Here is an 18978-nt window from a genome sequence, read left to right as displayed (position 1 = left end):
ATGTACTTTCTATTTTAAAACCTACCACGCGTGGTTATGGACCACATGTACATACATTGTCGAATTAGGTGAATAATTGTATGCAAAGTGCACGCGAAACAACAATGTTTTTAAATCTTCTAAACGTAACTATTTTATTATTTTAATCCACGGTATAAAAATTAACATTTTTACATATTTGTTTGGAAGCGTTGAGTTGGCTTGGAGGACGAAGCTGGTCGTTTTACCGCGGTGAAGTAAGATGTTTGTAAAGTGGTGAGGTTTGCATAGCGACTGCCAAAAGCATGATTTCATTCTATAATATTTTCGAAACCATTGTTGTTTGTAAAATAAAAGTTTGTTGCGTAAGCCTGTAGATTCTCGTACAACACGTTCTACGTACGTAAATAATTTAAGCGATCTCTCGAGCGAATTTTTAAATTTCATACATCGCACAAGCAATTCCATCGAATTCTCGAAACACAATAATTCTCAGTCGTATTTGAGCCGCATTCGTATCGATTCGTATTCGTTCAGAAGCTGAATTGATCAACCGCATAAATTAAAAGGTAGAAACAAGTGACAACTGTGCAAACACTGTATCTTAATGTACTTAAAATGTCCTATTATTTATGTTATCTTCTTGTGATAAACAAACTGGTAGAACCAAGTAATTTGATTTTGGAAAATCGTATTTATCGTAATGAAATTGAGAAATAAAAGAGAGGGTTGAAAAGTTCGGCTTCTGAAACATTCATTTATAAATTGAAGAAACAAAAAAAAAGCTACAAAAAAAAAATAATCACGAGTGTTACAAAGTATTGTAATAGAACAACGAGGAATTTTTAACGTACCTGCCGGATTCAATCCACCTGTGTTGGCAGGTGTGGCAAGGCCTCCGAGGCCAAGAGCCGCGAGTCCGGCCAATGGATTGCTACCAAGCTTGCCCATCTGTAACAACGACGAACAAAATCCAACGCTCAACAAAAACATGTGCCGCCGCTTGAACGATTTTTAAAAAGTGCTTTCAGAGGGGTATTATACGAAGACACCGATAAAATATAGATCTAAAAGAAAAAAAAAAAAAAAGGAAACGATCAATCTGCCTGCTTTCCTCGCGCGTCTCACATTCGAGGATCGTCGATCAAACCAGACGAAAGAAGAAGAAGAAAAAAAAAGAAGAAATATCAAAATACAACTCTATGACCAGACAATGGGGAGGGATAAAAACAAATTTCAGAAGAAAACGACTAACTAAAAAAATAAGAAAGGAAGTCAAAATGATAAGGTATATCATCATCGTCCTTTGAATGGGTAAAACTATTCGAATTAAATAAGAAGGAAGACAGAGGGAATAAAAGAAGAGATAGAGGGGGGAAGTAAAGAATTCTCTCTAGATTAATCCATCATCGTCGATGATCTATCGATCGTTTTGGATTCTACGGTCGTGGCAACCTGCGAGTTTTTTCGCCCGTTCTCATGGTCTCTTCGATGTCGACCAGCAGGATGTCCCGACTTCCTGGGAGCCGATGCAAAAAAATGTCCTTTGTCACCTTTCTCCACACGTTTCCATACTTTTCAATACTTTCACCCTTACTTTGCGTTTGTTTCTTTTCTTTTCCTTTTATCGTCGCTTTGGAAAACGTCACGCTCTTTCAGGAACACGCATAGTGAAACAACACTCGCATGACAACCACACGCAACAAGGAGCTAAAAACACAGTGAAAATTAATCGAAGGAACGTAATAGAAAAAACGCGCCACGTTCTAACGTCGGCGATGTTTGAATCTCCCGTCTTGGTCGACTTGGTAACATCAACTTGGTAATCGAGCAGACTGTTTCGAGAACTATTCGACGTGATTATGCAAAGAATAATGGATCCTCGCTCGACGAGTATACTGAATTTCGTGGCAACGAAACTACTTACTCTTGCAAATTGCTACAAACAGAAGGAGTTGGTTTAAAAAAAAAAAAAAAAAAGAAGGAGAAAGAAAAAAGAAAGAAAAGAGAGACAGAGAAAGAGTTTCTGACTATCGAACGAATAATGATCGATCTATGGAGAACGATGATCGCATGACTCTCTAATTTCGTACGATTCTAGGAACGTTTTAAAACGAAATAAAAATTAAACGAACCCTCTGTAACTTTTCTACAAAATAATTCTGATATAGCAAGAAACAATATACTAGAAATTACAAAGAGATTATTAAAGCAGCAATTCGTTCGTTACATTAAACTTAACGATCCTTTCGAGAAAGACTTTTCTCCTCGATATTAACTTTAAAAAGCATCATGGATGTAATTAATTAAACTTTATAAAAGGATTAAAAATGAAATACCTATATCAGCAACTTTTTAATTACATATCGTTACAGAAGGTTGAAGATGAAACTCGACTAAAAAATTTAACTACCGTTCACTACCGGTCATCAAATTATTACGATCGCCTGAAGAAAAAACTGCAGCAGAATTTCTTATACACCGTTAGAAGCATAAAATACCTTTTACAATCCATAAACGCAAGTCCCTTATCTCTTTGTAAGAAAGAAGTTTGTGTTTCTAAGCTTCATTCTCGATCGGTGTTCCAACAAGCGATTATTTCGAAACGATCATAATAATTCGGCTCGTTGTTACTCATAAACAAAGATGTCGATATTTTCTTGAACCTTCTCTATCGCTATTAATACCAGCACGCTAGTTACGGACAAGTTTCTCGGCGTATGTGTATAGCAATGTACAGCTTGGTATTCTGGAGATCGCTTTGCGCTATTAGGGACCGGAAGCCGAGGAATCCAGGACGCTTTGTGATCCAGCCGGAGAATATGTCTACACACGTACGACATACTATACGTCAGAGGTTGGATCGAACTTGATTCTCGCCGCGAAGATTCTCTGCAAATTAATCGACCAATGTCGATCGACCGTGGTATCTAGCGAATATTAATAGTTGAGGCGGCTAACTTCTAAAGGAACGAGCTATCAAAAAAAGAAAAAAAAAAAAAACAGACAGAGTAGAATGGACGGTTAGGAGAAAAGAGAATATCACGAGACAGCATGCATCTACGCATCTTTTCTAATTTCGACAAATTCTTTTGCTTCTTTTACGATTCATTCACGTTCGTCTGTCGAATAAGATTCTCGTTGCAAGATTCTACTGATTTCAACGAAACTGAAATTGTGTAATTCGTATGACACGACTCATTTCAGTATTTAAAAATTATCGAATTTTTATTTAAAGCAGAAAAACAAGAAGAAGATTCAAGTTTATATTTTTGTCAGTTTTTCAAATGTTACGTAAGCAAAATCGAGTTGTATCGTTTCTGATTCTACTGATTCAATCATATCTTCTATCGCTTTAGAAAATAATTTAAGATTCCTTGTTTCTGAGACAATATTCGAGACGAAATGGAAGTTTCCAAGAAACAATTTTTCTATTTCTGATCTTTGAACATTAATTACAAAGGAGACTTGGCGCAGAATTTAGCGCGCGATCGATGTGCTCGCCACGAAACTTCCACAGCATCCGACTTCGCGAAAGAACTCGACAAAGTTCCGTGAAGTGACACATACTTACATAAGTAATAACGAAATGCCACGGCGAATAAGTATTCAGCTATTTTTACTTGGACAAATCCTAGCTAAAATATTTCAGTCTTGTGTTAGAGATTCTTTTTCAAAATTAAGAGAAAGTATTTTTCCGACCATCTCTAATTAATATTTTAAGCTTTCACATCGTTGACCGTTTTCTACTTTAATTTCTATTATAACAATTCCAAAAGCTGAGTACATAATTCTTCCAGCGATTTCTAATTAATACCGTAAGCTTGCAGTTCGTTGACCGTTTCCTACTTTAATTTCTATCATAACAATTCCAAAAGCTGAATACATAATTCCCGCAGCGATTTCTAATTAATATTGTAAGCTTACAGTTCGTTGACCCTATCTTCTATCTTAATTTCGATTATGACAGTTCCATAAGAATGTTATTTAAAAAAAAAAAGAATATTACTTTCAATCGATTGAAAAATCAATATGTTTCGTAAATTATTTATTTACTTTCTAAAGCGTCTTTTCCGGTATTTTAGAAGCAAGAGTCCCGTTGATTACGCGCGCGTTGTAATTTTCAAACCGTTCGAATTCCAATTCGCCGGCGAACTCATCGACCGTTCCGCAAACCGACGAAATAGTAAAACTCCAAACACACCGTCGCGTCGGACCGTGGCGAATCAATGTAAAAGCTGCTAATTACAACGGAATCTCCCCGTTGGAGTTCAACGGGTGAAACAGAAACTGCAACGGTTAATTCCTGCTGGAGATCGTAAAACTCGTACGTAAATGCATAGCCGTGATAACGATATATACACGCCGAACACAAAAGTATCAACGACACGAGTTAAATTATCATTCATAAAAAAAAAAAAAGAAAAGAAAAAAAAAAGAAAAGAAATTTCATATATATTACTTAATATATGTATTATATGATATATTTATACAAGATGTTCATTTTAACGTTTTACACGATTTTTCAACTATTTTTTAACGTGTAATAGAAAGAGTGTGCATCTACTGTTATATACTTCACATCGTGCGTGAACAAAGGTTTCATATTTTATTTTAGTGTCCGTTACGATATTACGGAAAGGAATCGCGTGATTATATCTTTTAAATGCTCTGGATAATTTTTCTATCATTACGAAAGAAGAATATACTGCTGAAAAATTGCATGAACCGTTACAGTGAACCTCTTGTATATATAAAGCGTTACGTGTAAATTTATCACTTGAGTATTGTTGTAATATTTAAGATTTCGTAAAAATATCGTAAAAGAATTGGACACAATTTTGTGTTGCGGCTTCTCGAACGAGATATCCGTTAATTACTTCAAATAACAAATTGAACGTGATATACAGTGGATAAATTCTTCGAGATCTTATTAATATATCTTCTGATCTTTAGTGATATCTAATTCATCTTCAAAGTATTTTTAAAAAATACTATTATTATTATTTCTGAAGTATTAAAGTAGTAATTGACAAAAGAAACTAATTCATCTTTAAAGTATTTTAAAAAATTACTATTATTATTATTTCTGAAGTATTAAAGTAGTAATTGACAAAAGAAACTAATTCATCTTTAAAGTATTTAAAAAAATTACTATTATTATTATTCCTGAATTATTAAAGTAGTAATTGCCAAAAGAAACTTGACGCTTTCCACGATACAAAATTGTATACCTCCTGACACAAAATTATGCAACCTTCGTAGAGAATTTTTTTTATAAAATCTCAAACATAGTACACGTATTTCAAGCGATGAAATTAAGCGAAACACCCTGCGTTCTAAATATGTAGCGAATGAATTAAAAAAAGAAAAAAGGAAGAGAAAAAAAAGGAAGGAGGGAGCGAAAGAGAGAGAAGTAGAAAATGCATTCTTTCTTGCTCCTTGTCGTAGACAGGACAAGATGTCTGGGGCTAAAGATCTAGGACTCTCTTCGTGTACACGTAACCGTGCCCTAAAACATGAAAACCTCAAAAGTGTGATTGGTTTTCTACCTGCAACATCATCTATACTAATCTATGGTGCACGAGTTCGAACGAAAAAAAAAAAGGAGAAAAGGGGGAGGGAAAGAAATAAAATAAGAAAGAGGCGATAAATATACATACAGATGTAGCACAACGCACTTGATCGAACATTGCGAACGTCGTTTCCTCATTTGCATCGTTCTACAAAGACGAATCATCGACGATGCAACGTCGAATGACTCCGACTGTTTCATACATCATAAAAATAATCGTATTATACGGAACCATAACGTTTGAATGGTGCTCGCAACCGATATAAATATGTACTTCAAACGAGACAGAGATAGAAGAAGATAGACAAAAATAAAAAAAAAAATGTATATATAAAATAATAATAATAAAAAAAAAAAATTAAAAAAGAAAAGGGAAAGGAAAAAAAATCTCGATCGAAGACATAAATATGATGTATCGTCACGACGTTGAGAAACTTCTACCCTGCTTAAGATGGTGGAAACGTGATGTCAGGGCAGCCCACCCTCGCGCGAACTTCTTGATTCGTAGCTAAACAGAGTGCTTGGAAGCCATGCTGTTCTAAGATAGGACGGCGAGTGGACAATGGACAACTGAGGACTGAGGCGAATAGAAACGAACGAAAAAGAAATGAGACGAAAGAAAAACGAGAAGACTTAGAAATAGAAATGATAGAAATACGGGACAAATTTTGATAGAACAATTTATATCCTCGTGCTATAATATCGATGATATTGATATATAAGGTGTTTCGGATAAACGAGATCGTCTAGATATCTGTTTTACTTACGATCGTACGAAAAACCTTCTCAGGATCAGGACGAAGTTGAACTGTTTCAAGGGACGCGTATAACGTGGAAGAGAATCTTTTCTCAAGTTCGTTTCTTTTAGAAGATTTTATGATCACTGGTATTTTTCTAAATAGAACTCTTTCTATATATACATATATGTTTTTTACAATAGGCGTTTTTTTCTTTATATAAAAATATTAAGAAACTTATGCCGGGAAAGAATTAGTTTAAAAGATATTTCGATTTTAATTTCGTCGAATGTATTTAGCGTATGAAAGACAAGGAAGACACACGTTGGCGCAAGAATATCACTTTTGCTTGTCGTACGCCAAGTTTTACAAAATTAATATATAATTAATAATAATGTACACATAGAATATAGAGAAGGATAAAGAGGTAAAATTAAAATATCTTTGAAACTGAGCATTTTCAGGCACAAATACCTCGATACTTTTGCATAAAAATTAAAGAAACGCATCAACTGACGAATAAAAAAAAATATGCAGGATATAATTCCCATTTTGAGATACACCGACAACCTCGATATGCCGCGAAAGAATGATCTTGAAAGAAAATTCTTTCCACCTTGAAATAGTTTAACTCTGCCCCGAGAAGTTTTTTCATACAATTGTAAATAAGACAGATATTTAGATGAGCTCGTTTAGCCGAGACAGCCTGTATATCGTACAATAACATTAATATTATTTGTGGACAAGTAGACGTTCTGCTCCACCACGGCGTTGTCCCGATTTCTCTTCTCGAGTTTAGTTAGAAATCGAGACAACGTTGGAGGAGACAAGATCTCGACAGTCTTTGTGCTTCGAATAAAAGGGGGAATTCTTTTACAGGCGAAAACAAAGAGACGTACGAACGTATGAAGATATACGAAGAGGGATGAGAAAGAAGGAAGTCTCTTGCGAAGCCGTGAAAAAGCGGAAGCGTGTATATACGTACTTCGGAGATCGGTTTCGCGATCGGTTCGTCGCTATCGTATTTTTCGCTGGCACTCGAACCAAGTGAAGTCGCTTGGCGTCTATTTACCTTTGTATCGAAGCGTCTATTGAACGCGTTTCTTCGTAGCTTACGCACGGCCAATTCTCGTTCGTAGGTTTGTCGAGAGTAATGTAAAAAGATTGCGAAAGTTTGACAGATTCTTGGTGGTGAATCGATCGCGGTGCATCGGCGAAACAAAAGAAAACACGAGTTTTATTATTTCAGAAGCGATCGATAAGCAAAGGAGTTAGATTTCTTAACTCTGCTACGTAACCAATTTCTTTCCATCCAATTGTACTTTTATCTCGTTAGGGATTCACATGTCATCCTTTTAAACGAATTATGTTCTTCCTTTTTGAATAACGGGAGATTCTTTTGAAATTTTTCAAATTTGGACTATACGTAAGACACTTTTGGAAGGTGGTTTACGTGTTGGAAAATTAAGTAATTCAGAAGCTGATCTAAATCGTTGTTGTCATTTACGAGTTTTATAATTCGACCGATACTGACGCTTCAAATTACGATATTTCCTCAAATTTTTTAACGAAGAAGAGGCACAATTGAGTGGAGAAGTTTGAGTACCGTAGCAGGGCTAATTCGCTAGCAGCTTCCGTCATTGTCGCGTGGACGTGAGATACAAAAGCAAGTTGGCTGAAATTCGACCGTGGCGAAACACAATTAGGATCGCGAAGTGGAAAGCAACTGTATGTACATAGAATGTTCCACGTAATTGGAACAAATCATACTCTTTGCGTGATTGCAATTAGGAAATTATCTATTGGCTGAAATATTAGAATAAATATCAGAGAAACATGATAAATGAACTTAGTCCTTAATGATCATATCCTTTTGTAAGTATAATGCAATGCATGTACATTATGAGATTGTTCAAAAATATTTAAAAAATGAAACCGTTTAATTGTCTTTTTTTCTTTTATTCTGTGCAAAGAAGACATTAGAAGAAATTTGGTCGAAAAATAATCAATTTGTAAGATATTTCGTATAAATATCGTTATTAAAGTTGCAATATTTCGTGGCAGATATTTTTCAATCACTGAACCCGTGCTATAATTATACAGAATGACAGATTTGATTTACGTAAAACAGAATACACGCGTCTATTAAAGAAAACACTGTGCATCTACATAATGCACATGCACTGTGTCACATTCACGAAACAACGTATTTATAAAAATATTGTGCTGGAAAGGTAGACCTCTCTTAGCTATTCATCTCTTTTTCATAATATATTTCTCTAATTGCGACCAGAGAAAATTGTATGATTTTGTCCTAGTTACGCGAACCAACCTGTACACACGTTTTTGGTCATCTTGAATATTTTCCATCCCGAGGATGAGTTAATCCCTTGGTGCTTACGATGGTTTACATTTAAAGGAAAATATACCATTTCAGATGAAAATTCTCCTACAGAAACCAAAATCTTAGCAATAATCTTGTCAATAATACAGTACGTAGTAACAGAGGAGAATCCTAAAAAAATTGGCAAGAACTTAATTCCATTTATGTTTCTTTCTAAATCCTGCAACTTTTGTCTAACTAATTATGTTTCGAATAGTAAGAACCATAACTCGATATAAACCGTAAAAATTCTATTCGTTTTACTAGACAGATATCTTGGGAAAATGTGAATAATATCCGGCGAATTATAAATTCCCGCAAGATAAAACTGTTTCGGTTATTGTTACAGTTCCACTGTTCTCAATTGATTTGCTATCATCAAGGGATTAATCTGCCTCGAGAAACGTCTGCAATCCACTAAGACCCGGTACATCTTCCGCGTGGCGAGACACGTTTTAAGAAGTGGGATTTACCAGGATCGAGAAGGCGGATCAGAAACAGAGGATTTCTGATCAGACTCTACCGAGAAGAACGGAACGTAAACAAGAGAAATCAGAGACAGTGTACGTAGGACGAGAAGCCAAGAATTAAACGATGTTCTGTAAGCCGAGAGACAGTAGATAAAATAGTTAAGACAGAGAAATAAAACTAAAGAAACAAAAGTAGGAATTTAGAGAAGAAAGAAAAAAGAAAAGAAAGAGATAGATAGAATTCTCCATAACAGGCAGAGAAACTTATACGAAAACTTAGACAGAGTGGCGGTGGGATTGTGAAGAGAGAGAGAGAGAGAGAGAAAGAGAGAAAGAGAAAGAGAGAGAGAGAGAGAGAGATAAAGCGCAATGTAGTAAATAATATACCTATGTAAATCTACCTTTTCTCGTGCCACGCATGCATACTGGTCTTTGTTTTGTTGTACAACTCGCTCATTGTTCACGTCGTGGTTGTCCAATACCAACCCGCCCCCAATTAGATCAGCTATAGCGTGTCTCCCGTAGAGTGACATACTTCGTAAGGAAAAGAAACGGAAGTAGAGATACAGAGAACACAAGTTAAGAAACAAGACAAACAAATAGCGAAGGAAACCAAATAGAAAATTGTACCGACAGAACAGTATATGTATAGAAGAAAATATATATAAAGTGGAAGAAAAAGACAAAACGAAACGTAGAAGGAAATGACGATAGAGTGAAATAACGTAACAGAGAAGAAAGAAGGAACTCGACCGGTCCGCGGAATAACGCTAATGAAAAAGGCAATGAGCCGTGTGTGCAGTGAGATTCTGGTCGGCCACCTTTTTCTCTCGTTTACATTTCTTTTTTTTTTTTTAATCTTCGTGCGGATTTTCCGATCTGTATGTCTTATGCGTCGTTTTCTTCGTTCTTATTGGTAGCTGTTCTTTCTTTCGAGTTTTTCGCCGTTCTTTTTTCTCGCATCTCGAAACCGAAAATCGTGGAAGTCGGGCTCCGTGTGAGTCGTCGGTCGTCGAAAAGCGCAGAGAAACAGAAGGCAGGACGGATGCTGAGACACGACGATACACGCCATCTTGACTACGAGGAAATTCGTTAACAATTTTCATCGATTTCGATCTGCGACGATCGCCAAACATTTCTGCCATTGTCTACGATGATGCACTGGAATTATTGCACAGGAGGCGCGACAGAAATACGATTTCCGCAGCTTTCACAGTAACGGAAATTCGACGATCAGAGCTTTTACAGAGACAGCAGAAATTTCTAGAAATTCGTTGGTCAGAGCTTTCGTAATCGGAGGAGTAATAAATATTCCATCATGTTCGGTGCTTTAACAGTAGTAAGAATAATACTTTGTCAGAGCATTCAAGATTCACGATCTACGAGTTTTCTTTTAGATTTGCATATTTACGCTCATTTGCGATAACAGAAACAATAAAAATATTAGAAATTCGATGATCAGAGCTTTCGTAATCGTACAAACGATAAATATTCGGTGCTTTCGCAGCAGCAAAGATAAGACAAACTTCTAGGGTCTTCACCTTGCACAATCTACGAGTTTTCTTTCAAATTTTCATATTTACGCTCTCTTTTCGAATAACATGAATAAAAATTAGAAATAATAAGAATCCTAGAAATTCGATGATCAGAGTTTCCACGATATGTACAAAGGATAATTGGACGCTCGGCGTTTCCACCGCAATGTCTTTACAAAATTTCAATATTTACGCTCTACAATTTTACAAATGAACAAGCACGAAAATTCGGAAAATTTACGATCGTCTGAGTTTCTTCTCGCGGAATAAAGAATAACGCGTGCTCGTTTATCAATGTGTTATGTGTGTGAAAGAGACAGACAGACAGACAGACAAGAGAAGGAGAAAGAGAGATCTTTCATCCCTCCAGCGAGTTTCTATCTCTCTGTGCGTCACTTTATCTTCTTTCTTTCTACGCCGCAGTCAGCCGGACGCGAATTAAAAATTCTGACGCAAACCGAACGCGGCGAGTTTGTACTGTCGGAAGGCGGAACCGAAACGCACCCTTTTAATAATTCAATCTGTCAACAGGGGGATTGCGAGAGCGTTGCGTCAATGTGTTTGCACCCCGTCCACGCACAAAAACAGTTACTAATTAGCAAACGTCGCTGTTAAAGCCGGTAATTATGTTTGCCAGGCCGTCGTTCGCGCCGACGCTGACAGATAGAAAATTCAGAATCAATTGCTTCGGCAAACGTGACTACCGTGTGTTCCTCTGCACGCTGCGTTTTCTGTCTGCCTGTCGACCCGGCCATCATTAAAAGGAAAACGCGTTTGTACACCGGCGCGTCAAAGCTCTGCCCCTCGTTTTTCCGTTTCCTCTTTCCAATGTTTCCACACCGAAACGTTCAGATCTTTCCTCGATCATCGATCGATCGTTCAGATCGAATAAGTTTTAGTACTGCGTTTAACGGTTCTCTTTAGAATTATGGTTCCACCATGTATCGTCATATTGTTGAATTCTATGGTGTCTTAGTTGATCAATATTGCTAAACAAAAATTTTATCTTTTGAGCTGTCGGTCAGCTTTCTATGTTATTCGGTATATCGTTGGTAATTGGAAGAGACAAAAATATTTCCAATTTTGTGTCTTTGAATTGCATTGAATTGCATTTCACAATCGATTCACTGTGGATATTTGACTAATTTGAAAAAGTTACTATTACATCGTGGTAAATCAGTATGTACATTTTAATTACACGCATTGGACATGCGGACAAAAAATGTATATATTGGTATATATGTAGAAAGTGTACATATACATTAGAAATTTAATTTAACATTCTGTATCTATCGCAAGATTAACTACCAACAAGTCTAATCCACCAGAAAAATCTCAGTCTCCTTATAGAAATCTCCAACGTTCGATCGACGCGTGTGGTAAGAAAGTGTCGCAATAATTATTATCGTTTATCAATTTTTCTATATATTCGTTATCCAGCACTACGGAAATCTGCATCGTTCGTTCGATATATCCAGAGAAAGAGTAAATATTTTTGCTTCGCTGCTGGGAATCTTGATTGTCGCAATTTTCCAGTGCATCGACTCGTCTTTTTGCCATGCTCAATGCTGTCAACCCTCGTCAAGATGGCATTTCATGGCGCCTGCCGATCGACCGGACGTACGGGTCGACTTCGACCTCGCTAATCAGCATGAAACTCATCGACCGCCATTCTTAAGATGTCTCGTGTACGCGCCTGTCCGCGTTTGACCGGATCCAACGACAGGCCATGACGAAGAATCCATCGTGCGACCCTCGAGTAAGCGTTCATGCTAAAGCAGGCTCGATCAATCGGAGAGAGAACCTCCGGTGAAACGCGTGTGATTCTCGAACGTGTTGCAAACGAGCCCTCCATAACGCGACAGAGTATCGCGCTTTTTCCAATTCTCCAAATTTTATCTGCAGCCAAAACGCTCCATCGATCTTACGTAATTTCTTCTGAATTTTCTCTACTTGTTATACCGCGGAGCTAATCGATTGGACAGATGAGCGGCTCAAATCACACGCGCCTTTCGTCCAGAGGTTATCTGCACGTGGGCGGACAGAATCGGCCCCACGATGATCGTACTCGAACCAGAGATAAAACACAGCTCGACACACCGATTATTATCATATCGTAAACACATGGAAATCATAGGAAATGAAATATAGAGAACGAAACGACACGAAACCATACCATCGAATGTGCCATCGAAATAACAGAAAGAAATTATTGTTCATCCTCTTTTGCTGTATTTCTTTTTTTTTTTTTTTCTTTCGTACTTCGGACTTTTTTGGCGGAGTTTGCATTTGTGTTGACCGAACGTTGTCGAATACGATTCTCGTGAAGAATATTCACGGTCATATGTGTCGACGGGACGCGCGATAAACGAGATTCATTTGCACCACCGTGTCTTTTTTATTTCTCTCGTTGAAAAATTTCTTTTATCATTTTTGAGCGATTCGCGTACGCGAACAAGCGTACTACGATGCACTTCTTCGTAACGAAGGATCAAGGTTTTAACGTTTATCGAACGGCGTATAGCCCATGTGGAGTTGGAAGCTTTGAAACTGCTCGAACGGTTGTAGTAGAGTCGTTAAACTTGAAGCTCGATAAACTGGTTTCGATCAACCACTTGACGCTCCGTGTCGACGATTTGCATAATACCGCGGTGGTAATGGCGATCTTGCAACGGCACAAAGGGAAAACAGTTCGACTGTGAAGATTACCATATCGATCGTCAGCCTGAGACCACACCTTGTCTTGTGGGCAAAATTTATGACAGCTGGGGACAGGTTGTCGTTTTATTTGCTAAAGATTGAAACGCGGATTTATTCTTATCGTTATCGATTCGCGTCTCATGAAAGCTAACGGTGCTTCAGGTATGCCGTTCATGTTCAGATAGAAATAGATACTGGCGATATTAAATTACTTAATAGCGTCGAATGTCTCTATTCTAAAATATTTTCTTCTCTTTTTAAATTTTTATTAGAAAAGTTGTCTAACGCTTTAATCTGCAGGCATTTTTTCATTTCTCAGTTTTCGAAATCAGTAAGTTTTAAACAGTTACAGTAACAAAATATGAAGAGAGGCAAAGTTCGTGGCGTGACTTCTATGACAAATTTCTTCAGAATTGTAAACTGAAAATACCAAAAAGCGGAATAAATCTTGTTTTATAATTTAAATTACTATCCTTGCGGATAAATAAATATTCATTAAATTATTTTCATTAAAAAAGTTGTCTAACGTTTTAATCTGCAGGCATTTTTTCATTTCTCAGTTTTCGAAATCAGTAAGTTTTAAACAGTCACAGTAACAAAATATGAAGAGAGGCAAAGTTCGTGGCGTGACTTCTATGACAAATTTCTTCGGAATTGTAAACTGAAAATACCAAAAAGCGGAATAAATCTTGTTTTATAATTTAAATTACTATCCTTGCGGATAAATAAATATTCATTAAATTGTTGAAATATCGTGGTTCAAGGCATTTTTAAATCAGTCGCGGTACACGTGTTCTTAAGAAATCAATCGATTTCCTTTGAAGATATTCTATCAAAAGAGATTCAGTTCCAAGAAAGTCTTCGCGTACCACGAAATTTCGATGATTAAATGCGGTCGACGCGACTCATTTCCGACAACCAGTCCCATACTGATAATGTGGTAACGCCACTGACGTTATCACAAGTGTGAAATCTCAAAGGCGACCGATTATTATGAAAAGGAATTCGCGCGACTCGATATTTCTCTATTCGACTGCACACAAAACTACAGTCAATTTAATGATACAAAAACAAATTCGTTCAACGCCGATAGTAATTGTTCATTTTGTGTAAAAAAAAAAAATCGATATTCGTACACACAAAACGACGACAAATGCATAAATAAAGAAAATAGAGAAATAGATGCAACGTTAGTTGTAATTTCGTACATCTTCCTCTGTTCGACTCCACCGAGAAGATTAATGAGAATTCGATTAAAAAATTGATCGAATGTTAATTGTAGTTTTGTAAATTCCTCTTCGATGTTTCTCTTTCGACTCCACAGAAAAGAATAATCAATATGATAAATAAAAATGAAAAAGAGAGAGAGAGAGAGATTCGATATCGTCCTTAGACTTTAAAAAAGTTTCTCGCCTAATGCACGGCTATGATCGACAATAATCGTGATTATCGCGCGTACCGTACAATCGTGTATCATCTCGTGTCGGCATGCAACGAGAAAATAAATTCTCTGTGCACCGTAAAGGACGGCAAGCAGTTTCACAGAAGGCGACATCAACCCACTATCAATCGCAAGCACAAGAAAAAAAAGAAGGAGGAGAGAGACAGAGAGAGATATAGAGAGAAAGAAAGAGAGAGAGAGAGAGAGTGTGAGAGAGACACACACCGAGACCACGGCTGGGACATAGAGTACGTAAAGAAGCGTCAGAGAGACGGAACAGAGACAAATGAACGAACGAACGTAGAACAAGAAAAAATCCAGAAACGGCCGATACACGTAACAGACACGTGCGAATCACATAAAAAGCAAAGCACATAACCGGCGCGCCACTTCGACGAGTTAACGATCTCTTAATTATCAATAAATTAGACGTCTGTAAGAAAATCTTGCATTTTACTTAGAGGAGTAGTCTTGTAGATAGTCTTGAGAAATTCAAAGATTCGATAAAGAAGTCAGTCTGAGATCGATCGATCGATCGATCGGTGGATATTTAAGAGACGATTCCTCGTGAAGCCACGCGATTGCGAGAAACACAATGGGGTAAAGTGGAGCTTCGAGTTCCTCTTATTTCTTCTATTCTAAGAGAGTAGAAGGAGAAGAAAGAATAGAAGAAGATATTTCTAAAAGAGGTGGTATTCTTAAAAGAAATGTTTCATCGACATTTTCAAGTTTCTCGTCTCTCTCTATAGGAGGTTTCTGGACGAAAAAGCGATACCCGCGTACAACGTGTTCTTCAATTGTTAATCACGTATTCGCAATTCTTTAGTTGAAACATAGAACACAGTGGATTCTAGTTGTACAACGTATGGAATGTTGCAAGCAAACAGATGATGATTCTGGAAGTAAAAGAGCGTGGAAAATGTCGAATAAAATTTTTCGTTGGAAGCTTCGCGTTTTTTTTTTTTTATAGATAAAAACGAGCTTGAAAATTCATGAGTAGACGTGCGTGCGCTCAAATCATCTCTTGATCGATAGTATGCAATATGCTTGCCGGTGAAATAATGTCGAGTTCTATTTCAAACCTCATTTTTTTCAAAAACGAGGCTTGAAACGAAAAAAATTGTACTCTTCATTTTTGACTTGTTTTTGTTTCCAGAATAATATTTTTCCCGGTTCTATATATATCACGTGAAATATTGCGCGTATAGTTACAAAATCCGTTGAAACAGTTCGTAAAATAGAGACGACAAAACGACAGCGTAAATGTGTATCACATTAAAGCAAAGACGAAGAATATGAAATGCAGTACACAATTGTTGGCAATTATTCAAAGAAAAAATAAAAAAAAAAATAAAAAAATGGACTAGTCTATTGCAAAAGTCCATTACTTGAAATCGATCCACTTCCTTGCTAAAATTAGTGAGCGAAGCAATTGATTCGATACACATAATCGAGCCATAAATAACCACAACAGTTTGAACTACATATATTCGAGCTACCTAATATTAATTTATATTCTGTATCTTACAACGATAAACGTTATTAATGGATTACGCCACCTAGAATACAGAGTATAAATTAAAATAAAGTATCCTGACCTTAAGCAACTTGATCCAAACTATCGTGGCTTAATTCAACGAATTAAAAATTGACCATCATAATTACATCGTCTTGTCTCTTTTCATTCTTAAATAACAATTTTCATTTCATAAATATGCCATCACTTCGTCGTCCTCTTACTTATCATTCGTTGTTTTATTTTTACTCGTTATTTACTTATTACTTATTTCTTTCTTTCCGTCCAGAAGCGTGATATATACACAGAAAGAGAGAGAGAGAGAGAGAGAGAGAGAGAGAGAGAGAGAGAGAGAGAAAAGCGTGCACTTGTGGAAAGTTTGTATGTTGCTTTCGTGAACGAATCACTCGAAGCTACACGAAGGAACGTCGAGCAGAAAGCCAAGGTGTGTTTTCAAGGTGCCGATGCATGTACGTGTGGACCGGGCTTTGGAGTTTGTAAAGGGCTTTTCCAGGATGGGGACCAGGTGGCCAATACAACGGTGGAGCATTCCGGTACACGTGGGCAAACATTCTACGCGACGCTACGGCATTTGGTGAAAATTGGATATCGAATGCTTCGACGAGTTGAACGAACCGCGTTCTACCCAGATCTCTCGTTCGCGAAACATCGAAAACTGTGAATCCTAGCTGACGCATGTTTTCACCTAAAACTGCTCATTACATTTTGCTTTTGTTCAATTCCCGCTGAGAATTCAATTTGGTTCAAGAATATAGTCTTGGTTCACTGCGAATACGTTTTTAGTTTGAAATGTGGCAAAGTTTCAATACTTGTTAGGAGAATGGAAGTTTTGCATTTTGTAACAAAGATACAGACGTTTTGACAAGCTATCAAGAAACGAATATGTTATTTGAAGACAAAATTCGAAATTATATTGACTTCAATTTGCTGTCCAATAAAATATGGACATTCGTCGATATTAATTAGCAAGAAAATTAATTGCTACCACTCGGAATATTACCATAGCGTGAATCATTTAACGTTAAAATCGAAGATCTCTTCGTTGGCTTGTATTAAATGAAAAATACCAAAGAGAAGGAAATGTTCATTATGAAAGCGTCAGTATTACAACAATGAGAATTTTCTTTTCAAATTATCGTTCCCTAGGGTAGATTCTAATTTTACATATATAACTCGCCCTATATCTGTGTGATACTTGAAACAAACGTGTTACTCGATCATTTTTCTTTCCATTAATCCATACTGGAAGCTCTGCAATTAATTATGTCGTAACATACGTATATTCAAATTTGCAAAAGAATTTATAACAATGTAAAAAAGATTTAAAAAGGAAAGAAAGAAAAAGTAGCACCTTCCCTACCCGAAATTCGCTTCTCAAGCCTCGTCACCCTATCCTCCTCATTCACTATCTCCTTCACGACCCTATTCACCCTTCTCATCCTCCCAATAAACGCGTCAGCTCTCGTCTTACATCCAACTCTCTCGCCATTTCCACCAATTACCGTGATCGTCCGGAGCCATGTATTAAACCCGAATCAATTCAGGACGAAGAAGTAGACAGAAACAGAGATAGAGAAACAGTGCATCTTGGCCAGGAATTGTCCAAATTGCATCCTCGGAAAGACGCAAAGTAGTAATTAAATGTATAAGGAACAACTGGGTGTATAGGTGAACAAGGGTTAACAATATATAAGTATATTTATATATATGTATATATATATATTTATATATACGTATAATTCATATACATATACATATATACATATATATAAATAACAGAGGTCCGCTCGCGTTGCTCCGTACAACGTGTACGTTGGTGTGTACGTGTGTACGTGTATTAAAACGTCAAGATAGATTCGAGATACGGTGTGTGTACCGGTTTTCTGATCGAAAGGGTCTGGTGGTTGTATCTCTTGGGGTGGTTTTTTTTTTTGTTGGTAATCAGGATCTCGGGGGTGGATCACGAAAAACAAAAGACTTACGGCGTCTGCCACGAGGTGTGCGGGCGGGAGGGCTGCCTGCAAGTGTCCACTCTTCAGCAGGGGGTCGGCGAGGCCTGCCACGCTGGCGTGTAAGGGGCTCGGGTGGAGGGGATGATGTGGGGTTGTAAGGTGGGCCGTGGATAGGAGCGGATGCCCGTGAGAAGCGGCGAAGGCCGAGGAGGAAGGGTGGGCCGCGAAGGGCGAAGTCGTCAAAGTTTGGGTGTTCAGCGAGGGCGGAGTGGGCCCGGCAGCGGGCGCGGGCAATGGCAATACTGTACTTACGTCCGAGTGGGCGGGCACCGCGTAATTACCCTGGATGGTGTAGGCTTGCCCACCAGCCAGGATCACTGGCCCACCAACTTGGGGTTTGGGGCGATAAGGGATCGTGGCGCCTTTGGGAGGGGACTGAAACAGAAAGAAACATACGCACGAATGCGAATACACAAATCATGTTGTTCATTCGTGTACTACAGTAGCCACCGCTTAATGCTCGCTGGTTCGGGCTCGCGTGATCAACCAGTTCGCCGGACTAGTTCGTTAGACAGTGTCTTTGGATGAACGACTAGGAGTCTCAGGAAGTTCTCGGAACGCATTGAGAACGAGCGAGATACGAGCGACAGCGCTATTTGTCTAACGGGG

General features: G+C 37.6%; 1 protein-coding gene across 7 annotated transcripts in view; it reads right to left on the bottom strand.

The window, feature by feature from the left end:
* LOC122575859 (poly(rC)-binding protein 3) overlaps positions 1–18978 on the bottom strand; it is a 188371-nt gene that overhangs the window by 34257 nt on the left and 135136 nt on the right. For 6 of the 7 annotated variants that reach the window (XM_043745341.1, XM_043745340.1, XM_043745346.1 and 3 more), the window contains 2 exons: positions 18340–18744; positions 834–930 (listed from right to left, as the gene is read on the bottom strand). In XM_043745341.1, coding sequence (XP_043601276.1) covers positions 834–930; positions 18340–18744 — 502 coding nt within the window. The remainder of the gene's footprint in view (positions 1–833; positions 931–18339; positions 18745–18978) is intronic. The other variant, XM_043745345.1, reaches the window with a different exon arrangement.

This window comes from Bombus pyrosoma, linkage group LG15 (genome assembly GCF_014825855.1).
Source record: "Bombus pyrosoma isolate SC7728 linkage group LG15, ASM1482585v1, whole genome shotgun sequence".
In the NCBI taxonomy this organism is placed as follows: domain Eukaryota; kingdom Metazoa; phylum Arthropoda; class Insecta; order Hymenoptera; family Apidae; genus Bombus; species Bombus pyrosoma.
The sequence above is the reverse complement of the archived record's forward strand: the minus strand, read 5'-3'. Positions and strand labels throughout refer to the sequence as shown.